This window comes from Hoplias malabaricus, chromosome 4 (genome assembly GCF_029633855.1).
Source record: "Hoplias malabaricus isolate fHopMal1 chromosome 4, fHopMal1.hap1, whole genome shotgun sequence".
In the NCBI taxonomy this organism is placed as follows: domain Eukaryota; kingdom Metazoa; phylum Chordata; class Actinopteri; order Characiformes; family Erythrinidae; genus Hoplias; species Hoplias malabaricus.
This window is the reverse complement of record NC_089803.1, coordinates 24,716,643-24,730,448: the sequence shown is the minus strand read 5'-3', so window position 1 is coordinate 24,730,448 and position 13,806 is coordinate 24,716,643. Positions and strand designations below refer to the sequence as shown.

At 39.4% G+C, this 13,806-nt stretch overlaps 1 protein-coding gene across 1 annotated transcript; it reads right to left on the bottom strand.

Moving 5' to 3' along the window:
* Positions 1 to 1,163: 1,163 nt before the first annotated feature.
* On the bottom strand, positions 1,164 to 7,330 carry smu1a (SMU1 DNA replication regulator and spliceosomal factor a). The gene is made up of 12 exons (XM_066668564.1): positions 7,173 to 7,330; positions 6,050 to 6,260; positions 5,652 to 5,804; positions 4,296 to 4,406; positions 3,981 to 4,109; positions 3,206 to 3,325; positions 2,994 to 3,110; positions 2,756 to 2,883; positions 2,358 to 2,484; positions 1,976 to 2,143; positions 1,643 to 1,795; positions 1,164 to 1,509 (listed from the first exon to the last, which is right to left on the bottom strand). Exons 1-12 carry the CDS (start codon positions 7,196 to 7,198, stop codon positions 1,411 to 1,413), a joined length of 1,542 nt encoding a protein of 513 aa, XP_066524661.1. The 5' UTR covers positions 7,199 to 7,330; the 3' UTR covers positions 1,164 to 1,410.
* Between the last annotated feature and the right edge of the window lie 6,476 nt (positions 7,331 to 13,806).

The following is a 13,806-nucleotide window of genomic DNA, read 5'->3' as shown; positions in this document are numbered from 1 at the left end:
AAGTGGATTTTTATTTCACTGTATACCATATTAAATATTAATTCAGTCTAATGAAATAGTCATTTAGAGGCAGGAACCTTGTCCTTGTATAGATCTATGACAAGTTTGTGCCTCAAAGTAATTTATTGACCAGTTATAAATGTCCGTTGTTTTAAACTGGTAAGAGAGCATGAAGTGAATTCACTTTTTAAGCCATATTTTGTGCTCGCAGAGTAAGAAACAAGCACTGTACTTGTTTCTTACTGTCAGGCCAGTATATCAGCTTTTGGACAACAGGATCCCATTTAATTATCCTGTTTTTAATGATTCTGTGTAGGCCAGGTTTGCATGAAACAACAGCAGGTGTCTGGAACACTATCCCTCAGGCAGAGGAAGTGCTTGTTTTCCAGTGCAGTGCTGTTTCCATTTGGAAGCTCATACTTCGTTCTGAATATGCTCAGCAGTAGCTCCATTGTCAACGCTACCTGCCAGGTTTCATGAATATTTTACTCTTGCTTGAATCAACAAAGATGGATAGCTTGGAAATGTTTCTGTGAGCACTAACACCATCCATGGTGCTGTACTTTTAAGCATACGTAAACTGACACAATTTCTTAGTTTTCAACATGAATGAAATATTTCCAGCATGTGTTCCCTACTAGTGAGAGTAAATGAAGGCACCCACAGCCTCTCTGTGCCCTCCCAAAGCAGAAGGATCTGGCTGTGGCTAGGTAGGCAGGATGTGTCCTATATCCATACCACATGTTCCAAAACACCTTCCACCTCATTTAACTGATTTATAATCCCAATATTGGGGTGATTTATATCCCTCTAGCCAGTGCTTGGCCCTGAGCATGATGAGTATGTCCCAGACAATCCTTTTTATATAGTGCCTATAAACTATTGCATGTGTAGTGTATTTCCATATTAGGGTTGAGGTATCGTGACATCAGTTCTACTCACTCACACCTGATTGCCTACTTTTGGCTGGATAGAACGTACGTAATGGTCCATTTTCTTTCTAAATCATCAAGCCCAGAGCTCTCAGTGGGCTGCAAGACTCCATGCTACACAAAAGCCCTCTGTTTATTGTGATGCACACTGCACTGGAGTGTATTATCACAGTGGGCAATAAATAGCTATCAATATGTAACTTTTAAAAGAATGAACACAAGTGGTGATCAAAAAGTTTAATTGAAAAGAATAAAGAAAATTTCCTGTGTAACATACTGGCAAAATATTAAAATGACTTGCTATTAAACAAACTGGATTATATATCATAGTCAAAAAGGGTCCAGATTGCCTTCATTCACAAATATGAAATCTTAAACTAACACACATAAAAAAAGGAGTATGTACAAAAAAAAAAAAAAAAAGAACAGACCTATCCTTAAACAAACACTCAGTACAATGATGGTCATGGCTAATGTCTTAAGGTTTCCAAAGCTTGAGAAGTCCATCTTCACTGTATGTGGAGATCAGGTTCTGATGGGGGTGGTGGGCGATACCAATCACATCTTTCTCATGTACCTAGTGAAATACGAAAAACAAAATTTAATATGCAAACTATTAAGAATATCAATATTATGAGTCAACATTGAATCTATTCCTAGCACAGACTACATCTTTAAGCACCAGATAAGGAGTAATAATGTGGGCTTACTGTCAGGGTTCTCTCCAGTTTGCCTGTAACTGTGCTGAAGCAGTAGAGCACAAAGTCCTCTCCCACGCAGTAGATCCACTCTCCTCTGGGGGACAGTGTACAGCACACAAAATCTCCCCCCTCTCTCTTACCAGAGCTGAAGCTTCTCACAATCTGCATTATGAAAATAATATGAGAAAAAGGAGCCCCCTCAGAAAAAATAACAAAACATTGCACTTTAAGATATGCATAAAGACATTTCATGGCACAAAGTATTTGCCCCAACTGCACTATCCTTGTAACAATGTTTTGCTGCCTTCACATAGTCATTTTTGTTTTAACAGAAACCCTTACCTGGCCCTGCATGTTCATAATGACCACAGTGTTGGAGCGATTGCAGACTACGAAATGCTCAGGGTTCTTGGGAAGCAGGATCACATTGTTCACAGTGATGTCTGTTCCAGCAGAGGCGCCAAGAGACTTAAATGTGTTTGTGCACTCTGTGGTTTTCACATTCCAGATCTGAACAAATACAAAACATGGTAAAAAGTCCATCACATTATTTCTGTAGTACAATTCCAATTTCGAATAATACCTGCAATTTCCATATGAATTTATTAGCAACTGCATAGAACAATATCAGCAGCTTAGTCAACAAATTCGAAAGTTAAGATTAGCCTTATCTGATCATATAGCTCTATACTGTGAATGAACAGTGATGTGAGAACATATGTACCTTCACAGTTCCATCGGAGGAAGCACTAATGACATGGTGGCCATCAGGAGTAAATGTGGCTTCATTAACAAAGGACGAGTGGCCTCGAAACTCCTTCAGAGATTTGCCTGATTTTAGACCATGGATTCTGCAACCAACACAAACGCTTGGTCTAAACACATGCTACATGAGCAAAAATGGCAGGCTGAACCTTATATTTATATATACTTGTATATAAAAAATAGAAAATATATATTTAACACGTTACAACAAAGCTTAAAATTATAAAATGATGCCTGTTTTTGTAGAAAGCCTCATAAATCCATGCATCCATTTTACTACATATCACTACAATTACACTGTATAGAAAGTGAAATCCTCTATAGGGCATAATGTGTGTAGGCCCCTGGGCTTCATACCTTATGGTCTGGTCGAATGAGGCTGAAAGGAGTTGAGTGCTGTCCTTTGAGAAGCTCAGGCATGTCACACCTTTACTGTGAGCCCGCTCGAACCGGCGCAGACACTGACCACTCTGAATCTTCCACACCTGCAACAGTAAAGAGAAACACGGATGTGTTAAAATATATACAATAAATTGTTTAAGGTATTTTATTCTTTGTTAAAATATACAATAACAGTCCTAGATTAGCAGCAGACCTTCATTTTGCCATCCTGAGCTCCTGTAGCCAGCATTTCTGTATCTCTGCTGAAACACATGCACAGAACTGCATCGTCCATCATCATAAAATTATCTTGCGCCTGGTACTTCAGATCCTACGGAACAAAAGATATTGGCCACTTAATAAGGAACATGTGAATACAAGCTCACAGCCAATAGCAAACTCTTTGCTGAGTATAGAATGTGTTACCTTTCTGATTTTTCCTGTGGTGAAGTTCCACACCTCGATGAAACCATCAACAGACCCAGTTACCAGATACTGACCATCAGGAGAGAAGCGGGAGCACTCCACATGGGACTTTTGACCGAACTGGACACACATACACATACAAACACTAAGACCAATAATTGCACTGACATCATTCATTTAATTATACATTTTACATAGCATCACCATGCTATAAAGCAGCAAGTTATTGAGCCTAGATTCCTCAATAGAACTAACAATACAGACGTAAAGAACCATCCTGGCCACACTTACAATTACACACTACATCTGTAAACATTGGTACTTGCCATCTACAATCCTACAACAGCACCACAATCATCTTTAGAGAAACAAGTCCAATTAACAGACTAGGAAGCCCCCAATTTGATATTACACCACGACAGCAGTAGGGAGGAGCTGAGTAATGCAGAATAATAAGACAAATAGGAATATCATATATTTATTTAACAGCCTCTACTAAATGGTACATCACTGCCTTTCTTTATAATCACAGAGTAAACCCAGGGGTTGTATGACATTTAAATTTAAGAAAAGCTAAGCTAAAAAAATATTACATATCATGAAAAATAACATAACTCAACTGTAGTTTTAGAGGAAAAAAATGTCAAGGCCTTTATATTTTAGTCTGCCTGTGTAATAATACTGGTACCATGTAAAGGGTTAAAAAGATGTGACAAAAACAGCATTACTCTATCTCCATCTTAAAGTATTTTTGGGGAAGGAACATAAATAGTACCTTAATGAGCCTGCTCAGCTGGGTGGGGAATTTCTCTTCTTCTACATCCTTCACAGCAGCTTTGCCTCTGAACAAGTCAATGGTCATACCAGGAGGCAGGAGTCCTTGGTGCTGCTGCCACTTCAGAGACTGAGCACAGGAGCAGATGTGTTATTAGACTTGTGTTATATAACATCAGTAAACATTAACAGTAAGCTAATATTAATATGCTACAATATTTGCATTCAGAAGAAAGAAGTTGTTTTCAACTTTTTTTAAATTCAGTATCAAAGCTGTTCCACAATTATCAGCAGCAGCTTGTGAGTTCTTCCTCACCTGTCCAAGCAGGGCCATGAGACGAGATGGAGGCACCACACTGACCTCTCCCGCCAGGGCCTGTGCAATGGCTGCCCGTCTTTTTTCCTTACTGCTGCCATCCGGGTATGCCTATAAATAAGAATTTTTATTTAGCGTGGGTTAGGCTGGTATTTTAATAGCTTAAAGACAAACCATTAAATGGTTATTATTTATAAAGCAATAACTGTCAAAGATTTCAGGAATGCGACATGCAAAGCCATATAAGACTAGGCAAGCCTAGTTTTGCCAGACCACCATTAGCCATATTGTCACAGAGGTGTTTGTGGTATTTCAAAAACAGGAACGCCCAAAATACATCCCCTTGTCATTGGAATGTCTGAAGAAGCTTTGGTGTTTCATATCAATGTCTTTGTTTATATGTGGTTTTTATTATGTGAATGTGTTGTACAGAAAATATTCTTGTTCATTTTATCTCAGAAAGAAGAAGACCAAAAACATTTGGTTGATTTTAAGAATTACAATTTCTTATTTATTCAATGGAAGAGGTTAAAGCACAAAGTTTAAGGAGGCTGCGCTCAGCGATATGGAGTTTTATAAACACACTAATGCCACAAAATGTCTACCCACCAGTTATTACAATATTTCAGGCAAAGACACACATTCATGTGAACTAAGAGAAATTCAGCAGTCCTCCTCTCTCTGCGAGTGTATAAATGTTGCCAAATTCAGAGTCCTCCTCCTGAGCTGGGAGAAACGTAACCGACACCGAGCCACAGCTCTGGGCAACGCTCATGGTGTCATGCCAAACACAGCCCCAGAAACACATACAAACGGTGCGTGTTCCTGTCTTATTTCCTAATATTTTATGAAACTTTGTAAATCACCCCGTCCAGCTCCACTGGGTGATAACACTGTGTGAGAGGCTCTGAGCTCTTTCTTGAGTTACTGAACCTCAACATGCCCATGGACGAAGCAACGGTTCACACATTTTTCTGGCACGCAAACCTGTTTATGTCAGTGGAAATGGGCCAAATTGTTCCAAATATAGTTCACGAACTGGAACCATTCCTGTTCTTCGTTGGTGGAAAAGCGCTACATTAAATATGGCTGACCTACGGTTCAGTAGCACCACCTTGAATTCTCCCTGTGAAATAAGGCAGAACCCCGAAACTATGTTTCAACATTAGGAATCAGTCAGTCAGTAAGAAAAAATGCCTCTTCATGTTTTCATACTAGAGATCAGATATGTTGGTGGCCAGTATTATTTCAAACATGCCCAAAAAAGCTCACAGACACATGCACTGATAAGCCAGTATTGCAAACAATCATTTTCCAATCCATTTTACAAATATGTCATGCAGTGTCAAAACTCACTTCTCTGGGGTCAAAGTAGGAGCGGGCCAGCAGGTTCTCAAGGTGGATGTACCTCTCAGGCTGAGTCTGCTTCAACATGATCATGGGGTCAGTCTGCCTCAGCAAAGACCTGGCAGCTCCCAGCTCTCTCAGTTCTATGAGTTCCAGCACAACCTGCACAGCAAAAACAGGAATCAGTCTATTTCCATAGATATTTATATCATTAGATCAAATAAATGACCTGTATTTAGATTAAGTTAATGCCACTATACTGACTATGAGCTACAATTAAACTAACAGCTATGCTTGCTCTGATGAGAGTGAAGTACATGTACAGACAGAAGATTCTGTAAGTTACAGAGTCAATGAGAACAGTTATTACAATACAATCATACCACTGTTCCAGATAAGACTCTTACCTGTTCATACAGATCAACGAGGGTCTTATCCGGCAGTTTGAGGGACTGTATAGCCTGCAGCACAGTGTCCCAGTGACCACTGTTTATATCTGCAACAAAACTTTCAATACTGTCCACTGTGTTGAGGGACACTGTGGTCTCCTCCTGCAGTGTTGCAAGTGTCCGATGCAAGTTGTTTTCCTTCAAGTACTGCATGATCAGACGAATAACGCTGCAGAAACACAAACAAAATCAGTGTTCATGGCATACATTATACTTGTATAATATCATTTTCCTGAGATTCTTTTATGAAGTTAACATAAGGTTTCACGTACCAAGAATTATCCTAAATAATTTTGTATTACCATTTTCCAATCTCTCCTAATCCTTAAGATGGGAACAGGCTGTTTAATTTAGCCTGCCTTTGTGACTAGTATATCTACATGACATCTGTTCTTACTTCATGGTTGAGGTGTATTTTTTCCTAACTGCAAAATCAATGTAGGGTTAAAACACATTACTTTGGTGTGCAAGGACGAGATGGGTTGATGTTCAGAAAAAATCACGAATGTAAATTTTTGCTGACTTTTAGTCTACTACATCATTTGAATACAGCAGATGAATAACCCTTTTAAAGGGATTTTTTTAAGAAACCGTGTTTAATTTGTGCACTGAATGTAAAGTGCCAAGTTGTTATCATTTATAACAAGTTCAGTGTTCGGCTGCCTTTGGTCTAACTGTGTTATAGAAGCTAAATGTCCCCTTTTAAAACTATGAAAATATATTCTCTTTCAAAGTGTGTTTCTGAGCTCTGTCTGCTAATGGAGCAGCGTTAGCTTCTGTAGCTAATAGCAACCATAATAAGAACCAATATACAGTGACACAAGAGTAAGTGCAGGATGAGTGAGGATTAAACCACAAATAAAGACGTGAGTGATATTAAAAACCCCGAAATACCCCGTGAGTAATCTTAAATCCTGGAAAGATTGTGTTTGTATCGTAAGTGAAGCTAGCTCGGCTAACGTTGACGCGACACAGCGAGGTGTTCAGAGTGCTGCAAAAACAAGTTCGCTGTAGACTCCCAGTGGCGATAAAGACCAAATAGAAACAGGCTGGAGGATTAGTGTGAGGATGGTGTACTCACTCTGCGGACTCGATTTCCAGAGACATGGTTTATATTTGATTAAAGTGCGGGACTCGACACGCACTCGGATACAGCTCTGAGCTCGGCAGGGTTAACTCTGCAGACGCTCTGGTCCTCAGTGTCCCTTCCTCAACACAGCGCCATCAACCGAACACTGCCAACACTACACTACTCTCGCGCACAACAATGTGGGAGGAAATGTAGCATGTAGCCAAAGCTCTGTCAGCGTTTTGTAACGTATATAATGCTGACAAGCTGAGATGCAGATTTCATTTTCCAGCAGGACTTGGCACCTGTCCACACTGCCAAAAGCACGAATACCTGGTTTAATAGCTACAGTATCAGTGTGTTTGACTGGCCAGCAAACTCCCCTGACCAAAAGTCAAGAGTCCAGACCAAGTATTGAGTGCATATACTGTACATACTTTCTGTATTAAAAGCCATAATCATCAACATTAAAATAAATAAACACTTGAAATAGATCACTCTGTTTGTAATGAATCTTGTTGAATTACTGAAATAAATTAACTTTTGATGATATTCTAATTTATTTATTGAGATGCACCTGTACACACTTTGTTGTCTACATTCTACAGACGTAACAGCTTCCACTTCCATTCCATCCAGAACAGCATTTTTCAGGTTAGGCATTGATATTGGACGAGAGGTCCTGTCTCACTGTCACTGTTCTACTTCGTACCAAAGGTGTTTGATGGTGTTGAGGTCAGAGCTGTGAGGCCCAGTCAAGTTCTTTCACACCAAACTCAACCTACCATGCTCTATGGACCTTGCTTTGTGCACTGAGGCACAGTTAATCTAGAAAAGGGCCTTCCCCAAACTGTTCCCACAGAGCTGGAAGCATATGACTGTCCACAGTGTCTTGGTATAATGAAACATTAACTATAACTAAGGGACCGAGTTATAGTTATATAATTCACTTTAAATAAGGGACCTAGTATATCCCCTGGAAAACATTCCCATAGCATTAATGTCTTTTCCATCAAACATTACAGTTGGCAGATTGCAGTCAGACAGGTACTGTTCTCTTGGTATTTGCCAAACCTAAACTCATCCATCAGACTGCCAGATAGACAAGCATGATTCATCCAAAGAATATGTTTCCACTGCTCTAGAGTGCAGTGGCAGCATACTTTACATCACCGCATCTGACATTTGCTATTGTACTCGGTAATGTAAGGCTTGCATGCAGCTGCTTGGCCATGGCAACCCATGCAATAAGCTCCCAACACACAGTTTTTGTGCTGATATTAATGCTAGAGGAGGTTTACATTTTTTTAACTTTTACTCACTGTGTGCCTCAGGTGACCCCACTCTCTTATGACATGACTTGTTGCAATAGTGGCATCCTACTGGTGCTTGATGTTATACACCTGGGCCAAAGAAACTGAACCAAACATCTGAATTCAATAATTGGGTGGGGTGTCCTGATACATTGGTCTTTGAAATGTACATTCAATAATCTAAGTGCAAAAACCTGCAATTTAACACACATTTCTAAACACTGGTTTTGCATGTATTAACAACTGGTTTCAACTGGTTTAAGCTACTGTTAGTTTAACTCCAGCACATCTGAAACAGTCAAGACTACATCTGTCTTTCAATTGGGATATACCAATATATAACCTATGCTTACGTTACAACAAGTAAGTAAGAGGGCCTCATTGTTTGAGAATGGGGTTTGGGACCAAAATTCACCAGTTTGACCCCATCGGCCAGCAGGCAAAATTCTCCCCCTCAAAATTTATGGCTGCTAGCCAGGTGCTCAAGTGGTGGCCTGCTTCTACAGGTGGGTGAGTCCCTGCAGCCCCTAGTGCATTAGTATGTACAGAATGTGTGTGTGTGTGTGTGTGTGTGTGTGTATGTGTGTGTTCACTGCCTAGGATGATGCATGCTGCTGTGCAATGGCAACAAAAGCATATTGCAGGTTTCAAATAAGTTAATGAACAAACAATAGGTCAATAAACAAATCCACAAAACAAGAAAAAAAAATGATTTGAATTTGTATGTTTACTTTATACACAGAGGTAGCCAAAGAGAGAGAGAGAGAGAGAGAGAGAGAGAGAGAGAGAGAGAGAGATTGTCAGGTAAGCCATGGTAAGCAGGTAGTTACAATGAAATTCCTATTTTGCATTCCTTCTGTTCCTGCTCCCAAAGAAAAAAATAACTATAAAAATATATGAATATAAAATTGACTGCAAACTGAGAGAGATAAAAACAGAGAGAGAAAGTCCATTCTTTCAGTATATAAGTATGAGGGGCAGTGGGAGTACCTCACTGTTCTTTGAATACAGTCAGTACTTAGGTGTAATAACTACAAACACTTTTAAAGCTTTTCTATGACTATGTAATAACTATGATAACAGAATAACAGAAAAACAAAACACAGTGAAATTAAGGGTTAAAAAAGCAGAATTACATTGTTTAGTGTGTATTAACTTGAAGATAGCTACATAAAGAAGAAAAGAATAGCATAGGCTGTTTGCCATATTTTGCTAATAGGCAAGCACTATTTTGCTCTAAACAGGTTTGACTACGCACCATTGTTTTAAATTGTCATTTGATGTTATCAAAATACATTTTTAACTTAAAAAATTGTCTAACATTAAACTAAAGTTAATTTGTTGGACTTTGATATTGAGAAATATGCAGCATGAATATAACTGATGCTAGTTGTAGCTAGTTGCTTTTCACTTATTTCAATATTAAACCTTTTTTTACTGATTTACAGCTGAAATGAAAATATTTTCCAAATTATCAAGATAAAATTTTATTGTGATCAGTTTGCAGCACGTGGTGCAAAAGGTAGTGTTACTGTCACACAGCTCCAGGGTCCTGGGGTGGTGGGTTTGAGCCATGCCTCAGGTAACCAAAAAAACAAACAAACAAAAAAACTATCACACATTGGTATGTGAATCCACTATGTTCCCTTTGATGGACTGGCATCCCCTCCAGGGTGTGTTATTGCCATGTGCCCAGTGATTCCGGAAAGACTCCAGACCTTCCGCAATCCTGAACTGCATAAGTGGTTACAGAAAACGAATGAATAAATAAATTGTAGTAACTTCTGCTTCTGCAGCGCCCCCTGTAGTTCAGCTCTGCTACAGGCACAAAGGAGGCGTTACAGATCCAAAGTACAATCACACTCCACATTCTGCAAATCAAACAACCAATGACATTGCTGCCTGACTGCTGCTTAGATGGTCATAACATGAATCAGAAATATAAGGACCATAGAGCATTTTGGATTGTGCTGTCTACATATCGTCCCCCCTATTTTTGAGCATTTTTTCAAAGTTGAACTAGAGATGCAGTTACTCTTTAATTTTATTTATATCATAGCATGGTTCCATAGACTGGAACTGCTAGAGAGAGAGAGACGCAAGGGTTGCATATTATGCATGATATAACGTGTTACTCTGAACAAAAACAGCAGGGGGTGGGGGGCCTGTCCTCTTTCCCCAGTGTGTTGTTGATGTAATGAGCTGCAGTTCCTCGCTATATCCGCTAGGGGGAGGCTGGGGGTGCAGAGCGCTTTGTTGCAGTCAGACTGAAGGTCTTTCAAGGTTAAAACATTTACTGCTGCATTGGTCTTTAATACAGCGGGCATATTGCTGCCCAATAGCCCCCCACAGCAGTAAATCAGAATACTCACAACAAAACCCCACCAACTCGCACCACACGTTCTGACAGAAAAACAGCCAGGCCTGCTGGGTCCACAGGAACTATATTAGTGTCCATTTATTTCCACAGTACATGAATTCCATAAACACCTTTTAAATATTGAAGGCCACAAATATCGTACCGCAGATGCCACAGTGTTGTGCACACTCTCTCCTGCTCTGTTCTTGAGGTTGGTGTAGACCACTTTCACTGCTTCTTAAATTCCACTCCACTGACTTGATCTAAAACCAGTAACATTAACACATTACTTCTGCTTCTGGTTCCATTTCCAATCAAAGCAAAATGAATGAATGAATAAATCATCTCTCTCTCTCTCTCTCTCTCTCTCTCTATATATATATATATATATATATATATATATATATATATATATATATATATATATATATATATATACACTTACACAGTGTATGTGTTTGACCAGGCTGAGTAGCTTTAATTTATTCTATGAACTTCTGGCTACATTTGCTCCAAATCCCAAATAAATATATTGTATTTTAGAGCATCTGTTTTATTAGAACATTACTAATGCTCCGAATAACAAAACAGATACATACATTTCAGATCACAAATAATGTAAAGAAAACTCATATTCATTTATAAACAACACAATGCTAATATTTCACCTTAGGATGAGTCCAGAGATAAATTTTTGGTGGAACAACCCTGATTTTTAACCACTGCTTTCATACGCCTTTGTATGCTTTCCACCATTCTTTCACATTGCTGTTGGATAACTTTACACCACTCCTGGCACAGAAATACCAGGAGCTCGGCTTTGTTTGATGGCTTGTGACCCTCCATCTTCCTCTTGTTCAGGTCTGAAGCTTGGGCTAGCCATGATCTTTAAAATTTTCAAGATGGGAGCAACCTGATGCTCACTGTGTTCCTCTGCCAGTAAAGCTACAATTTAACCTTTCTTTTCCTCATTAAGAATCTTTCTTTTCAATGCTTTTTGCATTGTCTATAGTTGTATTTTGACTACATTTCATTCGTGGGTAGTCCAGGCACTGCCTTTCCCATCCAGCTGGTTCTATAACAAGTAAACAGTGATGACAGCAGCAGTGTTACTTATGCTGTTGCTCACTAGAATAGGATTTTGTTCAGGTTTTCACCTAATCAACATCTCATAAAGTAGAATAAGGTCTGTGAAGGCATTTTTGCCTGGAGAAAGCAATCTTAAATAAGAAACTTCGGTTAAAAAAAGATTTAAAATGGCTAATATTAAAACTTAAAAGAAAAACAAATATGTATAAGTTGCCCTTTGTTATCCATTGGAATAATGATAGCAATAAGAGGAACAGTTGTGGGCAGTAGCCTGATGAAGACATGTTTACTTCACCAAAGGATATTGGATAGTTTTCCTGTGCACTAGAGTAGGATTAGCACGTGTAAACTAGGTTCCCTCTAATCTCTGAACGAGATTGGTGAAGGAGGTTTGGATTGGCGGGAGAAATGTATGACCTCTTTTGAGGACTGCAGACTGTTTCATGTGACAGTGCAATTAAGTCTCAGAACTAACAAAGGCTTGCGACACCATGCTAGAGATAAAGAGCTTAGTCAAGAATGGAAATGCTTTAGTAAGCTAATGTGTTAATGGATGTAGCGAGAGAGAGAGAGAGAGAGAGAGAGAGAGAGAGAGAGAGAGAGAGAGATATTCTGATATAAGCACAACCTGTCTACAGTAGATGCAACAATTCTGACACACTTATTACTGTAAGTGCTGGTGTGCCCTGTGCTGCTGTGCTGAGGGCATCTTTTCCCAGGAAAAGCTTTCAGGCACTTCCCTCATTGGATTTACATGAAACCCCTGAAAAGTGAAAAGTGCTGACACAAGCTAATGTCTGACACTCATGTCTAAGCTATCTTTCCAAACCCTGCTGTCATTTTGTCACACAGTACATAATGTTTTTTTTCCCTCTCATTTTTTTTGTTCAGTTTGAAACCAGAAATGTCAGAGTGAATCATGCTGCACTGGTTTCATTGCTCATAGTGTATCTGACAGAGGGCAGTCTGCAATGGGACTGAGTTTCAGGATTTATTTGCAGTATGTACCTAGTGCAAGTACATGGGAATCCTTACTCTGTAGGAAACCACTGACCAGCTAGTGGTAAATACAGGAGAGTAGTATGTCATCCTAACACCGCCACATATCCGAGAAGCTATGGAGGGAAATAAAATCCCAACACTCTTTTCCTATTTTATAGACCAAATTTCTTCCTTCCAGTGAAGTTGTAGTCAATTTCCATCCTAAAATGATGGTGAATGTGAGAGTGCTGCACTCATCTAGAGAGAGTGAGACCAGTAATATTGTACCTTTTTGGACATATGGCTGTGGAATTGCCAGAAACTAGATCTCCTGACAATAGAGCTTAGACAGTTACATCACTGAGTAGATTGTACCCCAGCACTCTTATTTAGTCATTTTTGTCTTCTTCCATGCAACAAAAAATGTTTTCCCAGTGTGAAGGAGTGCTGGTGTTTTCAAACTGTATAAATATGTACTATGAGCTTTTATGACAGTTATTACATTCATTCATTCATTATCTGTAACCGCTTATCCAGTTCAGGGTCGCGGTGGGTCCAGAGCCTACCTGGAATCACTGGGCACAAGAATACACCCTGGAGGGGGCGCCAGTCCTTCACAGGGCAACACACACACACATTCACTCACACCAATGGACACTTTTGAGTCGCCAATCCACCTACCAACGTGTGTTTTTGGACTGTGGGAGGAAACCTGAGCACCCGGAGGAAACCCATGCAGACACGGGGAGAACACACCACACTCCTCACAGGCAGTCACCCGGAGCGGGAATCGAACCCACAACCTCCAGGCCCCTAGAGCTCTGTGACTGCGACACTATAAAATAAATTAAAATAATATAAAATAATAATAACGAATAAAATAAAATTATTTTTATAAATCAAA

What these genes read in the sequence shown, in the direction of transcription:
- smu1a (XM_066668564.1), bottom strand. Translation starts at nt 7,198, where the DNA reads ATGTCTCTGGAAATCGAGTCCGCAGA. An exon ending in CCACAGGAAAAATCAGAAAG is followed by an intron (nt 3,111 to 3,205) that starts GTAACACATTCT and finishes TTTGTTCCGTAG; the next exon opens with GATCTGAAGTACCAGGCGCA. An exon ending in AACTGGAGAGAACCCTGACA is followed by an intron (nt 1,510 to 1,642) that starts GTAAGCCCACAT and finishes GTATTTCACTAG; the next exon opens with GTACATGAGAAAGATGTGAT.